General features: G+C 44.5%; 1 protein-coding gene across 1 annotated transcript; it reads left to right on the top strand.

Annotated features, from left to right (window-relative positions):
• The first annotated feature begins 13,251 nt into the window (after positions 1–13,251).
• Positions 13,252–15,327, top strand: LOC130028328 (serine/threonine-protein phosphatase PP1-gamma catalytic subunit B-like). The gene is made up of 2 exons (XM_056119090.1): positions 13,252–14,197; positions 15,055–15,327. The coding sequence occupies exons 1-2, from the start codon at positions 13,255–13,257 to the stop codon at positions 15,123–15,125; spliced, it is 1,014 nt and encodes a 337-aa protein (XP_055975065.1). The 5' UTR covers positions 13,252–13,254; the 3' UTR covers positions 15,126–15,327.
• The last annotated feature ends 279 nt before the right edge of the window (positions 15,328–15,606 follow it).

Below are 15,606 nucleotides of genomic sequence, written 5' to 3'. Positions count from 1 at the left end.
AAACTCCGTTCCTTCTACTGAGTTTAGATTGCATTCTTCTTTCTCTAGTTCCTTCAAGTATAATGTTAGCTTGTTTATTTGAGAATTATTTTATTTCCTGATACAAGCAAGAATTTTCTATAAACTTCCCTCTTGGTACCGTGCCCCAAATTGCTGATAGATCATGTCACCAGGTTCATTTATTTCCAGAAATATTATAATTTTCTTTTTTATTTTTCTCAATGTTCTTATTGTTTAGACTGCATCTTTTTTGTTTTTCCTTTTTTGGGGGGCATTTGAGTTCTACTTGTTTTTACCAATTGTGCTCTAAAATGATACTGGATATGATTTTAGTACTCATAAACTATTGACACTTGTTTTTTATTCCAACATGTAGTCTATCATTGAGAGTGTGCACTAGAAAGGATTGTATATTTGGCATGTTGATGATGGAGAGCTCTGTAAATATCTATCAAGCCCAACTCATTCAATTTCTCATTTAAGACAGCTACTTTATTTTTCATGTACTTTTTCTTTTCCAATGGAGACGTTACTGGGCCCGCTCGAACAAATCGACGATCAACGGGAGGGCCTTTACCTTTACCTTTACCTTTTCTTTTCCATGTGGTTCTCTTTTTTTCTGATAATGGTAGGTTATTAAAGTCTCCTACTATCACTATAATGCTATGGATCTCTCTCAGGCATTTTATTAGTTGCTTCACAAATTTGATGCTCCTTAATTCGATGATATTAATGAATACTAAGTCCTTAATGTATTGATCCCTTATCCATTATATAATATCCACACTGTTATTACCTTAGTTTATTCTCAGAGTCATGAATCCCTTTTGTGCCCAAATATGTGTGTGTGTGTGTGTGTGTGTTTGTGTGTGCTCATGACTTGTCAGGCTAAGAATAGGATGAGGATCTGAGATGCACAGTTGGGCAGCAAGTTCCCAGGGACTCTTCAGGTTTTTCCTGGTGATGAATTGGTCTCTGAAGGCCATCATTTTCAGGTTTGGTCATAGGCACCAGATATGTTGCTGGAAAGTCAATTTGTGGTTTCTTGAAGACCTGGTTGACCTTTTTGACAAGGTGAGGCTGACTTTAGGAAGGAGAATTCTCAGGGTAGTGTGTTCATAACCATATTCCTATATTCATCCACTATGTTAATATATAGAAACTTTTGGACTTTTTTGATGGGGCTCTGCCACAGACTCTTCTTCCCCTACAATCTCTATCTTTGGATTATCGTTTGCATTTGAAAAAAATAAAGCAGCTTTAGGTACAAGCAACAGCCTAGGTAATTTATAGTGTTGAAATCAGTCTTGAAAGAAGCAATAAAGGAACTTCTTTAAAAGGCAAGATTGACCTAGGGGCTTCCTCTATAAGGGCTTCTGCCATCATTATTCCTCTCCTAACCTGTCAACAGGAAGGGAACTCAACTCCATTGTTCCAAAGGTATGACCTGTTAACAAGTACAATCTATTCTGTTCAACTCCTGGAATCACTCCCCCCCACACACAAGGTGACTGTCCCCTATAACTGTAAGCCAACTGTTCTCCTGAGCAATAAGCCAGCTTAACCATTAACAAGCTTATTATACTTCTGTAACTTGCTTTGCTGAACACACCTCCAGTAGTCCCTTGCCCATTGTCCCCGGGAGCCTTATGTGAAGCAGAGAGGAGAGAGAAAGTGATCTGCCACTTTCTTCTGCCATGCTGGGAATGGCCGTAAGTCTAGGACTGATAAAGTTTGAGATAAGCACCTAGAGGGCATAGACCTCATACCCGCCCCCCCACGTCTCCGCCCCCCCCCCCCCCACCAGCAGCTCACTAGGCAGCTATCAAGCCGCACCTGAGGTTCACTTGTTCTGCACAGCACAGGAGTTAATCCCCACCCGCTGATTTCTCAGAAAGCCACGGATTCAGGCTGAAGGGAGGAGTTGCTCTTTGCAAGAAAGGAAACTCAGTCCTAGACCTTACCCAGGTCCTTTCAGTCCTTCACCTTTCTCTCAGAAAAAGGTTTGGGAGGAGACAAGCAGTGAAGTAAAAAATAGACTTTATTTGGAGTTTTTGAGGAAGGGGAGGGAGGGGGAGATAGAGAGAGAATAACCTTCTCTGGAGAGATCGCAGGCTTCTCCAAAGGCAGGGAGCGTACTAGCACACGTTCCAATGGCATTAGCTATGAAAGCATGAAAGTACACATCTCAAAAGGGGAGATACGGGCAATGCACATGCTCAGGCACCACATGCACTTGGCAGCAACACATGGGCTCAGCAGCATCTGTGTAAATTCCTTTGTCCAAGTTGGCCTTTATAAAAGGGTTTCTTCCAAGCTGCCCCACGTGGTGCTTTCTACCTTGGTAAGAATCCATTGCCAAGGGGGTAGAGTTGGGAGTACTTAATGGTCTTCTTTGATATTCCTTTCCTGGCCTTTGTTCCTGCTGGAGTTGATCTAGGGAGGGAGTTGGGGAAGGGATTCAGTTTTGGGGGTCTGTACTGGGGCCAGGTTAAGGTCTTATCAGGTCTTAGTTCCTGTATCCACAAGGTGGATCCCTTTCTTCCTGCCTACCTGCTTCAAAACTAAGAATAAAATTTCATGGTTAAATTTACAACTTCAGGTTCCACTACACACCTGATCCTGACACTCTTGAAATCCCATAAAAAAGGTTACAGAATCTGCATGGACTTCTTGCAAAATTCCAAGGCTGGTCTACGGTGGCACTGGTATTGATGTCCGCTGTAAGTCACAGTGCTGAGCCACTAAGGTTAAGTCCACCAGTGACTAGGCAGCTTCTGAATGGGTCTCTGTGAATAGGCACCTCTTTTTGTTTGTCTCTTGCCACCAATTACTATGGGAGGGATGAGAGGAAACCCCCTAGTGTAAAGATCTTGGGATATTAAGTCAGGAGATCAACTCCCATTCCCTTATCTCTGCTCCAGTCTAACAAAGAGAATGCCAGGTGGTCAGTTGAAATGCTAATCAAACAAGCAGACAGGTAGCCCTAGGTGAACTAGAGGCAGGCAGAAAAGAAAGGAGAAAAGCCAGAGAAAGATACTGCATGAAAGCTTTGTAAGGGTCTATCACAATTATTCAATTTTTAAAAAAACTGTTTTTAAAAAAAGACACAACAAGCCAGCAGGCAGTGGAAAAGATGCATCAAGTCAGCAAGGCAGAACTTTTTTCTCTTCTCCTGATCAAGGTTTCCTGAAATCCGTAGCACTCTGGTTTGGCTTCACACGCAAGCTGGTGTTGTATTGGACACCAGGTAAGGCCCCAGTAGTCTGGGGTAGTCTCAGAGGTCTACCTCCAAGCTAATGATTCTCTGACAATTCAGCACTCAAGGCTAGGCTAGACATTCAGCTGTCATTAAGTCTGTCAGGGATGTTGAAGGGCGGAGTGAGGCAGAACAAGAAGCCATGATGGGCTGCACTTCAGCAAAGCAAGCAGTAGGCCTAAGTTTCTGTTTCCTGAAGACTGGTGTTCCTGTTTCCCCAAAAGTTTGTGGTTAGAGTTACTGGAAGGACCCCCCCCTTACATTAATCAGTAATCAACACGTCCTGTTGTCCTGTGCTGTAGCCTTACTGGAAAAACCCGAAAAGCATAACCTTTGGTGCCTGCTAACTGTGCTTAAGTGATTATATCCTTATATTAAAACCTGCTGTAATAAGGGCTCAGGGTTCTTGTCAAGACTCCACTGCATTGGATGAGACTTGGACCCTACCTCAAGCTAGCAATAGAGGTTCTTTGCTCTTGCATTCTCACCTGTGGAACTAACTGGTCTTCCTGCAAACGTTAAACCCCAAACCCGGGTATAACATTTGGAGGCTCATCCTCCCAGGATTCCCACCTGAAATTGGATCCTCCACTTGCAATTGGTCACCTGTTTTTGTTGACCAGACCAGACCAGAGTGACACCAATGGAGGATCAGTGGGAGGGTCCTGCAAAGAGACCAGTAAAAGATCTAGGTGGACTCGCTGGAGGGTCGCTGGTTGGGGAGTGTGGGAGACATCCCGACGGCTCCCTGAATGTCCCAAGTATAGTGGACACCGTTCAGTAAGCAACGTCAGGGAGTGACTCTTGCTCAGACCCGGGGCCTGACCTGAGAATAGTTTGTCGGCAGACCTGCCCTGTGTTTGTTGTGTTTGTTTTCTGTATCTTGAACCTGCTTACTTTCACTTTGCATTTTGCTTATCTGTCTGAGTGTGTTTGGTCCCTTGATTCATCGTTTAATTGTGGGACAAGCACAAACCACTCCATTGTCTCTCTTTATTGACCACTTCCAGGACTTTAAGACCAAAGCTATTAGTCTGTCCTTGAAGGCTAAGAAAGGTAAAGTTTTCTTCCCAGGACCAGGAGGACACCAGGACCAAATCCCTTGCATCTCGGTCTGGCAGGAACTGGTTGAGAGACTCCCTGTCTAGCTAAAAACAAGAGTTTTGTGAAATAGTGTAGAAATAAAATTAGACTATTTAGCTTAGTAACGGGCTGGAGCGATAGTACAGCGGTAGGGCGTTTGCCTTGCACGCAGCCAACATGGCCAACCCGAGTTCGATTCCTCCGCCCCTCTCGGAGAGCCCGGCAAGCTACCGAGAGTATCTCGCCCGCACGGCAGAGCCTGGCAAGCTACCCGTGACATATTCGATATGCCAAACACAGTAACAACAAAGTCTCCAATGGAGACGTTACTGGGCCCGCTCGAGCAAATCGATGATCAACGGGAGGGCCTCGAGCAACGGAGGTAGAGTGACCATCAAAACAAAGTTTTCTCAAGTTCTCATAAACATTGCCAGTTCAACTGTTCTTTTATGCTGCTATTTAAAAGTTTAGTGAGTACCAATGACCTCTTGCTGTGTCTGAAAGCATGTTTGAATTGTGAAATTGTTAAAGTATATGGTGTAAAAAAAGATAATAACTAAGAACTTTTAAAATTAAGCCAAGGAAGGTTTTCCTATGTTTCATAAAAATTGATGGTTTAAGGGGGCTGGAGCAATAGCACAGTGGGTAGGGCATTTGCCTTGCATGAGGCCAACCCGGGTTTGATTCCCAGCATCCCATAGGGTCCCCCAAGCACCACCAGGAGTAATTCCTGAGCACAGAGCCAGGAGTAACCCCTGTGCATCGCTGGGTGGGACCCAAAAAGAAAAAAAAATTGATGGTTTAAGAGTTTTCTTATGCTGGTATGTTAATGTATATTTGTTTGTATTTCCACTGGATTATTAAAATGTGGGTTGAAATTATTGTGGTACATGAAAACAAGTTTAAAGAGTAATGGGTTAAAACGTGAATTTCTAAAGTTATAAGATTGGTTGCAAAATCTTTTCACCCTACCAGTATTTTATTTGATTTCTGAGATTGTTGATAACCTAAATTTCAGGAGCTACCAAAACCACAGAATTGTGCCTTGATAAAAGTTAAAGATACTGGGCTTTCCTGCTGGAGCTCCAGACCAGCTTTCTTTTTACTGGAAAAAGAGCAGGGGTGGAGAGAGAGAGAGAGAGAGAGAGAGAGAGAGAGAGAGAGAGAGAGAGAGAGAGAGAGAGAGAGAGAGAGAGAAACTTTAAAATTCAAGCAGTTAAGCAGCTAAGAACAGTCTGTTTGACTTTAGTAGTTCCTGAGAATGGAGAATTGTGTGGGTGATGCACAAGGCCTTGAGCCGCCCCAGTAATGCCAGTCAAGTGGAAAATAACTAGTCCATTTTCTTTTCCAAACTATTGATAATTAGTCTACACAGTGACTTTATTTCACCTAAGCTTTGTTACCAGGTATCAACCTAGTCTTGACCTTAAGAGTAATGATTTATCCACAAGTATGAAATCCTTACTGTTTCATGGTAATCTGTTGGAGCGATAGCACAGCGGATAGGGCGTTCGCCTTACAAGCGGCCATCATGGCCGACCCGAGTTCGATTCCTCCGCCCCTCTCGGAGAGCCCGGCAAGCTACCGAGAGTATTCGATATGCCAGACACAGTAACAACAAAGTCTCCAATGGAGACGTTACTGGGCCCGCTCGAGCAAATCTGTTATTGTATTAATTCTTTTATATGTTTCCCTAGAAATTAGAGCTCTAAAGATAAAGCTTCTAATATAAAGTGAATTTTTGCCAAGTAGATATATGTTATAAAGAACTTTAATTGTGAGCATTGTAATCCTTTTGAATATCTATAAAGCTGATGCAATGTTTTTGGAAGAGTACTGCAGAGTACAGCTTAGTCATGGTAAATGATCTAATGGTTAGCAACTTCTTTCCAAATTTCTTGGTAGATGTGGGGGTATGGTGCCGCCAGCAGGTCAATCTGTACCTGTGAGGCGAATGCATCAGCAGCCTGATGGCGCCTTCAGACTTCCAGATACCCCAAAATTGCTGCTGTGCCTTTGGCTAGACCCCAAAAACTTGGGGCAAAGTTTACCAAGAAAGTAAACGGCCAAAAGTTAGGTATGTGGGAAACACACCCACAAACCACCTCCGGCTCAGCTATATAATTGGAGGCATGGTCTCTCTGGTTCCTGATTGAACTGCTTAATGGCCATGATCCCAGAGACTCAAAAACAAATCTCGAAACCCAGCGGTTTTTGGCAGAAATGTGTTCAGTCCCTGCCGTAGGTTACCGGTGCTGGGCCAACCCAGGTGGGAATAGGTTTCGTGCCTTGGCCTGTTCCCCTGGTGGTCGGAGGCCACCATCCTCCAGAGGCCACTGGACAGTCAGGTTTGGGCCCGCAGTGACGAGACACGCAGGGCCTCACAGGATGGTGTGGAGCTGGTCCTGTCCTCCCCACCCCAATGAGACTCCAAGTCATCACCCACGAATGGCCTTTCTGGCCCCTGATCAAGCTGCTTAACAGCCATGATCCCAGAGACTCAGGAACAAATCTCGGAACCCAGCAGGTTTTGGCAGAAATCCCTCCAGATTTAAGTGTTAAAATTTCAGAATTTCAAAATCACGTGGCCACTATGGCAGCCACATGCCATCATATGTTATTCATAACCAGTAATAGAAAACAAATTGTCTACTGTTGCCTTTTCAGCAGATCTGAGTTTTGGGGTAAAATCTCAAATAATAATGGTGGGTCTGGTGTCAAAATATTGAATGTGATCAAAGTAGAGAGAGAGTAATGTGGAAATCATCTGCCCCACAGGTAGGGGGAGGGTGTAAAATGGGGGTATACTGGGGTTTTTGGTGGTGGAGAATGGGCACTGGTGAAGGTATAGGTGTTTCATTGTATGACCGAAACTTAGACCCAAAAGCTTTGTAACTGCTCTCATGGTGATTCAGTAAATAAAATTATAAAAAAGGGAAAAAAAACAGTAAGGTGGAGTTCATGCACAATTCAATCAGCTAATCAGTGGCTGAATAAATAACAGTACTTCTACATTAAAAAAATTGTTTTATTGGTAGATGAAGCTATATTAAGTTCAGTAAAATAAGGAGGTTAAAACCTGTGAGATATGACTATAAGGAAGGAGTACAAGTGCTTATTTTAAGTAAAAGAAAATTATGAATGGAGATATCATTAGTGGGAAAAGAACAGGACAGAATGAACATAAAGGAATGTGTAGAAGGCTTGAGTATGTAAAGAATGTGTAGGTTTAAGGTTGTGTTTTAAGAAACTGTGCTCAAACTATATTGTTATAAGAAACTTACACTTATATCTGCAGAATTGTTCTAGTATCCAGATTCCTGTTACAGTGCTCTTAGACAATTGGAAATCAAGTTTTTCAATATGAGACTAAATGAGTTGGACATGATGCCGTTAAACTGCATATTCTATTTCTACAGGACTTAATGCTTCTTTGACTAGGACCCATAGCAAACGAGGTGCATCTCATTGCGAGTATGGTAAAATATTTGCTTTTCTCTCCTTTGTACCTTCAAATGTTTTTTAATGTTTCATGGCACTGTTTGTTTTCATAAACCCAGACAAAAGTCTTTCCTCTCTGCATAAGGTCTACCCCTAGTGCAAATAGGAAAACCAGCTATCGGACCCCAAAAGCCCTCTCCCAGGAAAACAGTCAGGGGATTGGGCTAAATGACAGGAGTGGGTATTTAACAGTCTCCCTTCAAACCTCAGGGAGATCCTAAAGGCAGGCCGGCTCAAGGGAGGACTGACATTGTCTGTGCCATGGAAAATGAGGAAACTGAAAATCTGCAATGACTGGCTCAGCCTGGGTCCCGCCCTCAGTGTCCAAAAACAGGAGACCAGGATCTCTCCCAATCCTGAAGAAGGGATGGAGTGGACTCCTGACTGCCAGGACACTCCTACAGAGGGTGAGAGGCCTGAGGCCACATCCAGTTCAGTCTGAGGCTCTACCTCTAGTTCATTGCGGGACTTGATCTTCACATCTTATGGCTGAGCCTGGAGTAGCCTTGATGTGAGGTAAAACATTAATGTGAGGTAAAACATTAAATGCTGTTAGTGCTGTGTCTCCTGCTCTGTCTTTGACCAACCCCCAGGACTTCTCAGTAAATAACAGGGTACCCCAAATGGAGCCAATCTTGCTGTGTTTATGCAAAAGACCAAGCCAGGTTTGTTAAGACACCTGGCAAATTTAAAATGGAGGAGAGAAAACCATGTTTCTGTATCTTGCTTTTTGTAAGAGTCAGATTCTAGTTCTACAAAGGTAATTGAATACTTGGTTAATTCAGTAAGTAAGCTTCCTAGTATATAAAGAAACTCAATATTGTACATGTTGTCACCCATCTGGCCAGAAAAGCAGAAGCCAGAGGTTTACCAGAGGGAACCTCAGCTCAAAGTGCAGAATCAATTCCCCCCCACCCAGCCTGTCAATTGGCTAAAGTACTGAGAGTGGACATCTGAACTGGTTCTAAGTATTTATTCTTAGTTCTTTGAATGCATATAGTCATTTGGAAAGAACAGATTTTTTAAACAGCTTTTAATTCTTATTCCATCATGGGATTAATACCCCATTTAGAGAATATTTCCTCTAAGTCAGACCACTCTGCAGAAGAGGAAGAATGGGGATTGGAGTGAGGTTTCCAAAGGGAAGTTTAACATTGTTGACCCCTGGACTAATGCAGTTAAGTATTATTAAAGGAAAAAAGCTTGCTTGAGATGTGGGGTCAGTGCCCTTGAGCATGCGGGGTCAGTGCCCCTCTGTCAGCAGGAAGCAGCTCCAGAAGGCGTAACTTTGATCATTTTCCAGTTAAAGATTCATTTTATCATTTCATTTCATCATCCTGTTATTCGTCGATTGCCTCGAGCAGGCCCCAGTAACGTCTCTTTCATCCTAGCCCTGAGATTATATTCAAGGCTCTTTAGGAGAATGAGACCCATCATTGTTACTGGTATTTGGCATATTTGGTACGCCACGGGGAGTTTGCCAGACTCTGCCCTGTGGGCAGGCTACATTCGATAGCCTGCAAGTTTGTCCAAAGTAGGAATGAGATAATAAGATGTCATAAAAGATGTCCTGACAAGATGTCACATGGCCGCGAATGCCACGACGAGGAACAGCCAGGCGCGGGGGCAGACTGCACTGTTCTCGTCCGGGAGCTGGATTTTATAGTCTCTGAGTCTTGGCCGTTGATGGGATTACACAGCGCCAGGGGGCCAGGTGGTGGGTGTGACCCCCGCCTACTGGAATTTGGAGGATCTGGGTGGAGGATGCTCGACTCCAATCCGAGTAGGCTGGGAGATCTCAGCCCCGGAACCCGCGTGGATTTGTCCCTCTGCCAGTACCTTCAGGTGTGTGGAGAGTGGTCTCAGCATGGTGGTGGCTGGTCCTGGAGGTCTTCGGCTGCCGGAGCCCTGGTCAGGGCGGGGAGGAAAGCTCAACCAGCTCCCCTCCAACGGGCCCCGACGAGGAACAGCCAGGCGCGGGGGCAGACTGCACTGTTCTCGTCCGGGAGCTGGATTTTATAGTCTCTGTGTCTTGGCCGTTGATGGGATTACACGGCGCCAGGGGGCCAGGTGGTGGGTGTGACCCCCGCCTACTAGAATTTGGAGGATCTGGGTGGAGGATGCTCGACTCCAATCCGAGTAGGCTGGGAGATCTCGGCCCCAGAACCCGCGTGGATTTGTCCCTCTGCCAGTACCTTAAAGATTTAGGTGGTGAAATCTCTAGGGGACTATGATGTAGGCCATGATGTAGGTAGATAGATTAAGAAAATTCCTCCCCCCAAAAAATCCCTTCCAATTGCCCTGTTGTGAGTGCGAACTCCCTTTATGGAAGAACTCTGCTCCCTTTGAATTTCTTTTGGGTTGACTCTAAGTGACTACTCCAACTTAGCCTTGAAAGAGGAAGTGTAGGCCAGAATGTATGATCTCTCTCTTCCTCAGTCATTCCTGGGCCTACAGGTATCAAGGCCCAGCTCCATGTGGGGCTTGGAGCACACTATCTGAGTGAAGGGGAACTAGTAACTTTTCATCCATATGCATTGGGAGATCTGGTCTAAATCAGGTGACATAAGACTATCACCTGAGAACCTCAGTGGAGAGGTCCTTATACCGTGATCCTGACCATACCAACTGCTCTGAAGGTGAACTAAATCAAAACCTGTGTCCACACGTAACACATAAAAGCTGCCCCCACATCCCCCGAAGACATACTATGAATGGTGTGTCCAGACAACCAGAGACGACTCCCTCAAGATAAGACTGAAGAAAGTTACTTAAAGGAACCTTGGGAAGGGCACAGGTTATTTTCTGTTTCTGCATGCTCATAGTGACAGCTATGGAACGAACTCCTTAGGTGCCCCAGTTTTAACACTGGGTACATTCTGCTCTAGAGATAGGTAGAATTTACCCTGATCAGTGCCAGTTATGGCCCATCCTGGGATGTGTGGGGTTTTTTTTTCAGGGACATACTGAGCATATTGTAACCAAAACTATAGAGTGGCCTCCCAGCAATTATACCACAGCTCTTCTAGAAGAGCCCCTATACCTGGGACCCAGAAATACTTGGCTTGCTTGCACCTAACCCCTGGCTTGTCCCATTCCTACTTTGCCAATTCCAGCCCTCCTGAATTGTGTTTAATGGTAGATTGTGCTACAGGTATTGTTATAGAGGGAGAACTGGGAAAGTCAACTTGTCACCCTGATCCCATCCCACATGGGACCCCTAGTGCTCCTGCTTTTGCTCCTGACCTTGGCCCTTGCATCCTGAATAAGTGGGTGTCTTTTGTTAAACATAGGGTAAACACAGTTCAACCGATGATACTAAGACAACAATATCAGGAGTCAGCTCAGGACCAGCGATCAGAGTGGGTGAACCCCATAACTGGGTCAATATATGAGGAAGATTCCTCATATGAGCTAAAGCAAAAGGGGGGGGGGAAGGAAGAAGGGCTGGAGTAAGGCAGAACAAGAAGCCATGACAGGCCGCACTTTAGCAAAGCAAGCAGTAGTATTTCTGTTTCCCGAAGACCCGTGTTCCAGTTTCCCCAAAAGTTTGTGGTTAGAGTTACGGGAAAGACACCCCCACCCGGTCCCTACCTGCTTACATTAATCAGTAAGCAACACATCCTGTTGTCCTGTGCTATAGTCTGTTACTGGAAAAAAAAAACCCAAAGCATAACCGTTGGTGCCTCCTAGCTATGCTTACGTGATCAAAGTTGGTGCCTGCTAAGTATGTTATGTGATTACAGATATAAAAACCTGCTGTAGTAAGGCTCAGGGTCCTTGTCAAAATCCACTGCATTGAATGAGACTTGGACCCTAGCTTGAGCTAGCAATAAAGGTCCTTTTCTCTTGCATTCTCACATGTGGAACCAGTCTCTCTGCAAACGGGAAACTCCAAACCTGGATATAACAGCACCAGAGGTAGGCTCTAAAGTCACAGCACTTTAGACTAGAAGGGGTCAAAGCCCCTCCAGAAATTAAAGAGATCCTGAGAACAAGTTTGCCAAGGAACCATTCTGTTTTAGGTTTTTTTCTTCCCCTCTGGGTTGCTTATTAAAATATTGAAATAAGTTCCCATTAGAGGTCAAAAAGGAAGTGTCTTACCGACCTTTGTAAAACACATGACCAAAGTATAAACTAGAGCCTGGTAAAGATGGCAGCTTGCATTATCATACTATGTTGCAGTTTGCTTTTTTGCAAAAAGCAAAAGAAATGGGCTAATTAGAGCAGAGGAGGCAGGAAAATTTGAGATCATTCGATTTGATTTTTAACTGAGATGAAGAAGTCTGTCAGTAGGCTGTTAATTATGACAAGCTGAAATACCTCTAAACTGAATGTTGAGGGAGCTGGAGCAATAGCACAGCGGGTAGGGCGTTTGCCTTGCACGCAGCCGACCTGAGTTCAATTCCCAGCATCCCATATGGTCCCCTGAGCACCGCCAGGAGTAATTCCTGAGTGCAGAGCCAGGAATAACCCTGTGTATTGCCAGGTGTGACCCAAAAAAAGCAAAAAATAAAAATAAAACTGAGTGTTGAGAATGAGGAGAAATTAAAATTCTCAATCTAGATCTTACTATAAAAGGTTAAAAGATTCCTGATCCCTAATTTTCTCAGCTCCAGAACCTGTACTGTTTAGAAAGCATGGGGAGGTAGAATCAAAAGCAGAAGTGAGATAACAGCTTTGTGAGACAGGGCTGGAGTGATAGTACAGTGGGTAGGGCATTTGCCTTGCACACAGCCGACCTGAGTTCAATGCCCGGCATCCCATATGGTCCCTCAAGCACCGCCAGGTGTGATTCCTGAGTGCAGAGCCAGGAGGACCCCCAGAGCATCGTTGGATATGACCCAAAAAGAAAAAAAAACTCAACTTTATGAGCCAGAACAAAGCTTTGCCTTATAAGCCTTAGCTAATTTTAATGAGAAATCAGGCTGCTTTACAAACAATAGAGATACAAAAAGCCATCAAAAATTAAATCAAAGGCAGTTTTCTCATTTTTTTCATAAACATTGGCAGTTTAAGTGTTTTCTTATGCTGGCATTTGAAAGTTTGGTAAGAACCAAGGGTCTTTTCCTGTGTCTGAAAGCATATGTTTATTTGCTTGTTTCTGTGTGGAATCGTTAAAAAAAAAAAAATCTGGCCTTGATAGCTCCTGATTTGAAATAACTGAAGTAAGAAAAAGCTAGTAATTAATTGGTGGTTCCAGTGGGGAGAGCAGGAGGAAGCAGGGTGCGGGGCGGCTGGTGGGGGGGGGGGGGGGTGTCCCGCCGCGGCTGCTGCCACGGCCGCCGCCACCACCACCTCAGTGCTCGTGGCGTGGGAGAGGAGGCGTGAGTCCCGGCCACCAGCCTGCGACGGCAGTGCCCCTGCCGGAGGGTGGGGGGTGGGGGGGAGGGGAAGGGGGAGGGGAGGCGATGGCGGATACAGACAAACTCAACATCGACAGCATCCTCCAACGGCTGCTGGAGGTGCGGGGGGCCAAGCCTGGGAAGGATGTCCAGCTTCAGGAGAGTGAAATCAGGGGGCTGTGCCTCAAGTCCCGCGAGATCTTCCTCAGCCAGCCCACCCTGCTCGACCTCGAAGCGCCGCTCAAGATCTGCGGTGACATCCACGGGCAGTACTACGATCTGCTCCAACTTTTCGAGTTCGGTGGTTTCCCTCCAGAGAGCAACTACCTGTTTCTCGGGGACTACGTGGACCGGGGGAAGCAGTCGCTGGAGACGATCTGCCTCTTACTGGCTTACAAAATCAAATTCCCCGAGAATTTTTTCCTCCTCAGAGGGAACCATGAATGTGCCAGCATCAGTAGGATCTACGGGTTTTATGACGAATGCAAAAGAAGGTACAACATTAAACTGTGGAGAACTTTCACGGATTGCTTTAACTGTTTGCCGATAGCCGCCATCGTGGACGAGAAGATCTTCTGCTGTCATGGAGGTTTGTCCCCGGATCTTCGATCTATGGAGCAGATTCGGGGAATTACGCGACCAACTGACGTACCAGGTCAGGGTCTTCTTTGTGATCTTCTGTGGTCTGACCCCGATAAGGATGTCTTAGGCTGGGGTGAAAATGACAGAGGAGTGTCCTTCACGTTTGGTGCAGACGTGGTTGCAAAATTTCTCCATGAGCATGATCTGGATCTTATCTGTAGAGCCCATCAGGTGGTTGAAGATGGGTATGAATTTTTTGCCAAGAGGCAGTTGGTCACTCTGTTTTCCGCACCCAATTACTGTGGAAAATTTGACAATGCCGGGGCCATGATGAGTGTGGACGAGACGCTCATGTGCACATTTCAGGTACTAAAGCCTCCAGAGAAAAAGAAACCGAATGCCAGGAGACCTGTAACACCTCCACGGAGTACGATCACAAAGCCGGCCAAGAAAAAACTGCCTAGCGGGGACTTGTAACATAGAGTGTATAACCTTCATTTTTAAAACTGTAATGTGCATAAATGGTCAGCTTGCTCAATAGTGTGTCTGTGGAGCGCGCCCACCCTTCCATTTTTGTCTTAATGAAGCCGTTTGCTGGTTGTAACAGCAAATGAAAGACTCTGCAATTCCACCAAGTATTTTGTTCTGTTTTTTTAATTCTCGATTCCTTTTGCAAACAATTTTAATCATGGTGTTAATGCTGTACATCCCAGACAGTTATTCTTCCCAGAGGGTCATTGTACAATTGATCTTTTTTTAATTCAGAAAAAAAACATAAGTAATGTAAGAGCTCATTTTCTTTAGGACATAAACTGAGCCCTAGGGTGCTCGGTATGTACATGTTATTGTCATATAATACATATCTGTTGATACAAGCCACTGTGAACATTTTTTTTATTTTGTTTCAGAGGGATTGCTTTTTTTTCTCTCATTGTCTTACATGTAAAAACTATAGTTTTTATAGCTGTCAACATTAAGAGTAACTTTTCGACCTTGCCAGCGTCACTGGTATGTATATTTAATTAAAGCACACTTCCCCCTACTATATAAAAGACAATTAAAGCCATTATTTTAAATGTTTGTGACTCTTTCCTAAGGCCAAAGTTTCTGTTGGAAAACACTGAAACACCCGAAGTAAAAGGTGACCTGGGTCTGTCCACAGCGGCCTCCTCGGGACTCAAACAGCGATTAGTCACTTAGTGCTAGTTAAGCTATTAATGATCAGACTTAATAACATTTTGTACAATTCCCATATAGTCTATTCACTAAGTAATCTTTTTACAGTTACATCAGGCCTGAACCCGACCATTCAGAAAGCTTCAAATTATAGAAACAATACTGTTCTATATGAGTGAACGGTTATGCTTTCTATGGCCACATTCTTTATTCTGCGGTGAAGTTGAGGCTTATAACTCAAAACAAAGGAACTCACTCTCTACCAGTTTATACAGAATTCACAATATGACTTTTTTAAAACTAAGACCTGTTAAAAAGAAATCTGTTTCAACAGATGATCGTGTACAATACCATGTGATGGAAATGAATATCAGACTTATTGAATGAAGTATTGGTTTAAAAAAGAGAGAGGCCCTCCCGTTGATCATCGATTTGCTCGAGCGGGCCCAGTAACGTCTCCATTGACCTTTGTTGTTACTGTGTCTGGCATATCAAATACTCTCGGTAGCTTGCCGGGCTCTCCGAGAGGGGCAGAGGAATCGAACTCGGGTCGGCCATGTTGGCTGCATGCAAGGCAAACGCCCTACCCGCTGTGCTATCGCTCCAGCCCTGGTTTAAAAAAAAAGCTAGTAATTTATTTTACAACATAATCCTAAAAGT

This window comes from Sorex fumeus, unplaced genomic scaffold, assembly GCF_029834395.1.
Source record: "Sorex fumeus unplaced genomic scaffold, SorFum_2.1 ptg000039l, whole genome shotgun sequence".
Lineage (NCBI taxonomy): Eukaryota > Metazoa > Chordata > Mammalia > Eulipotyphla > Soricidae > Sorex > Sorex fumeus.
Note: the sequence above shows the minus strand (reverse complement) of the source record. Positions and strands in the feature narration are given on the sequence as shown.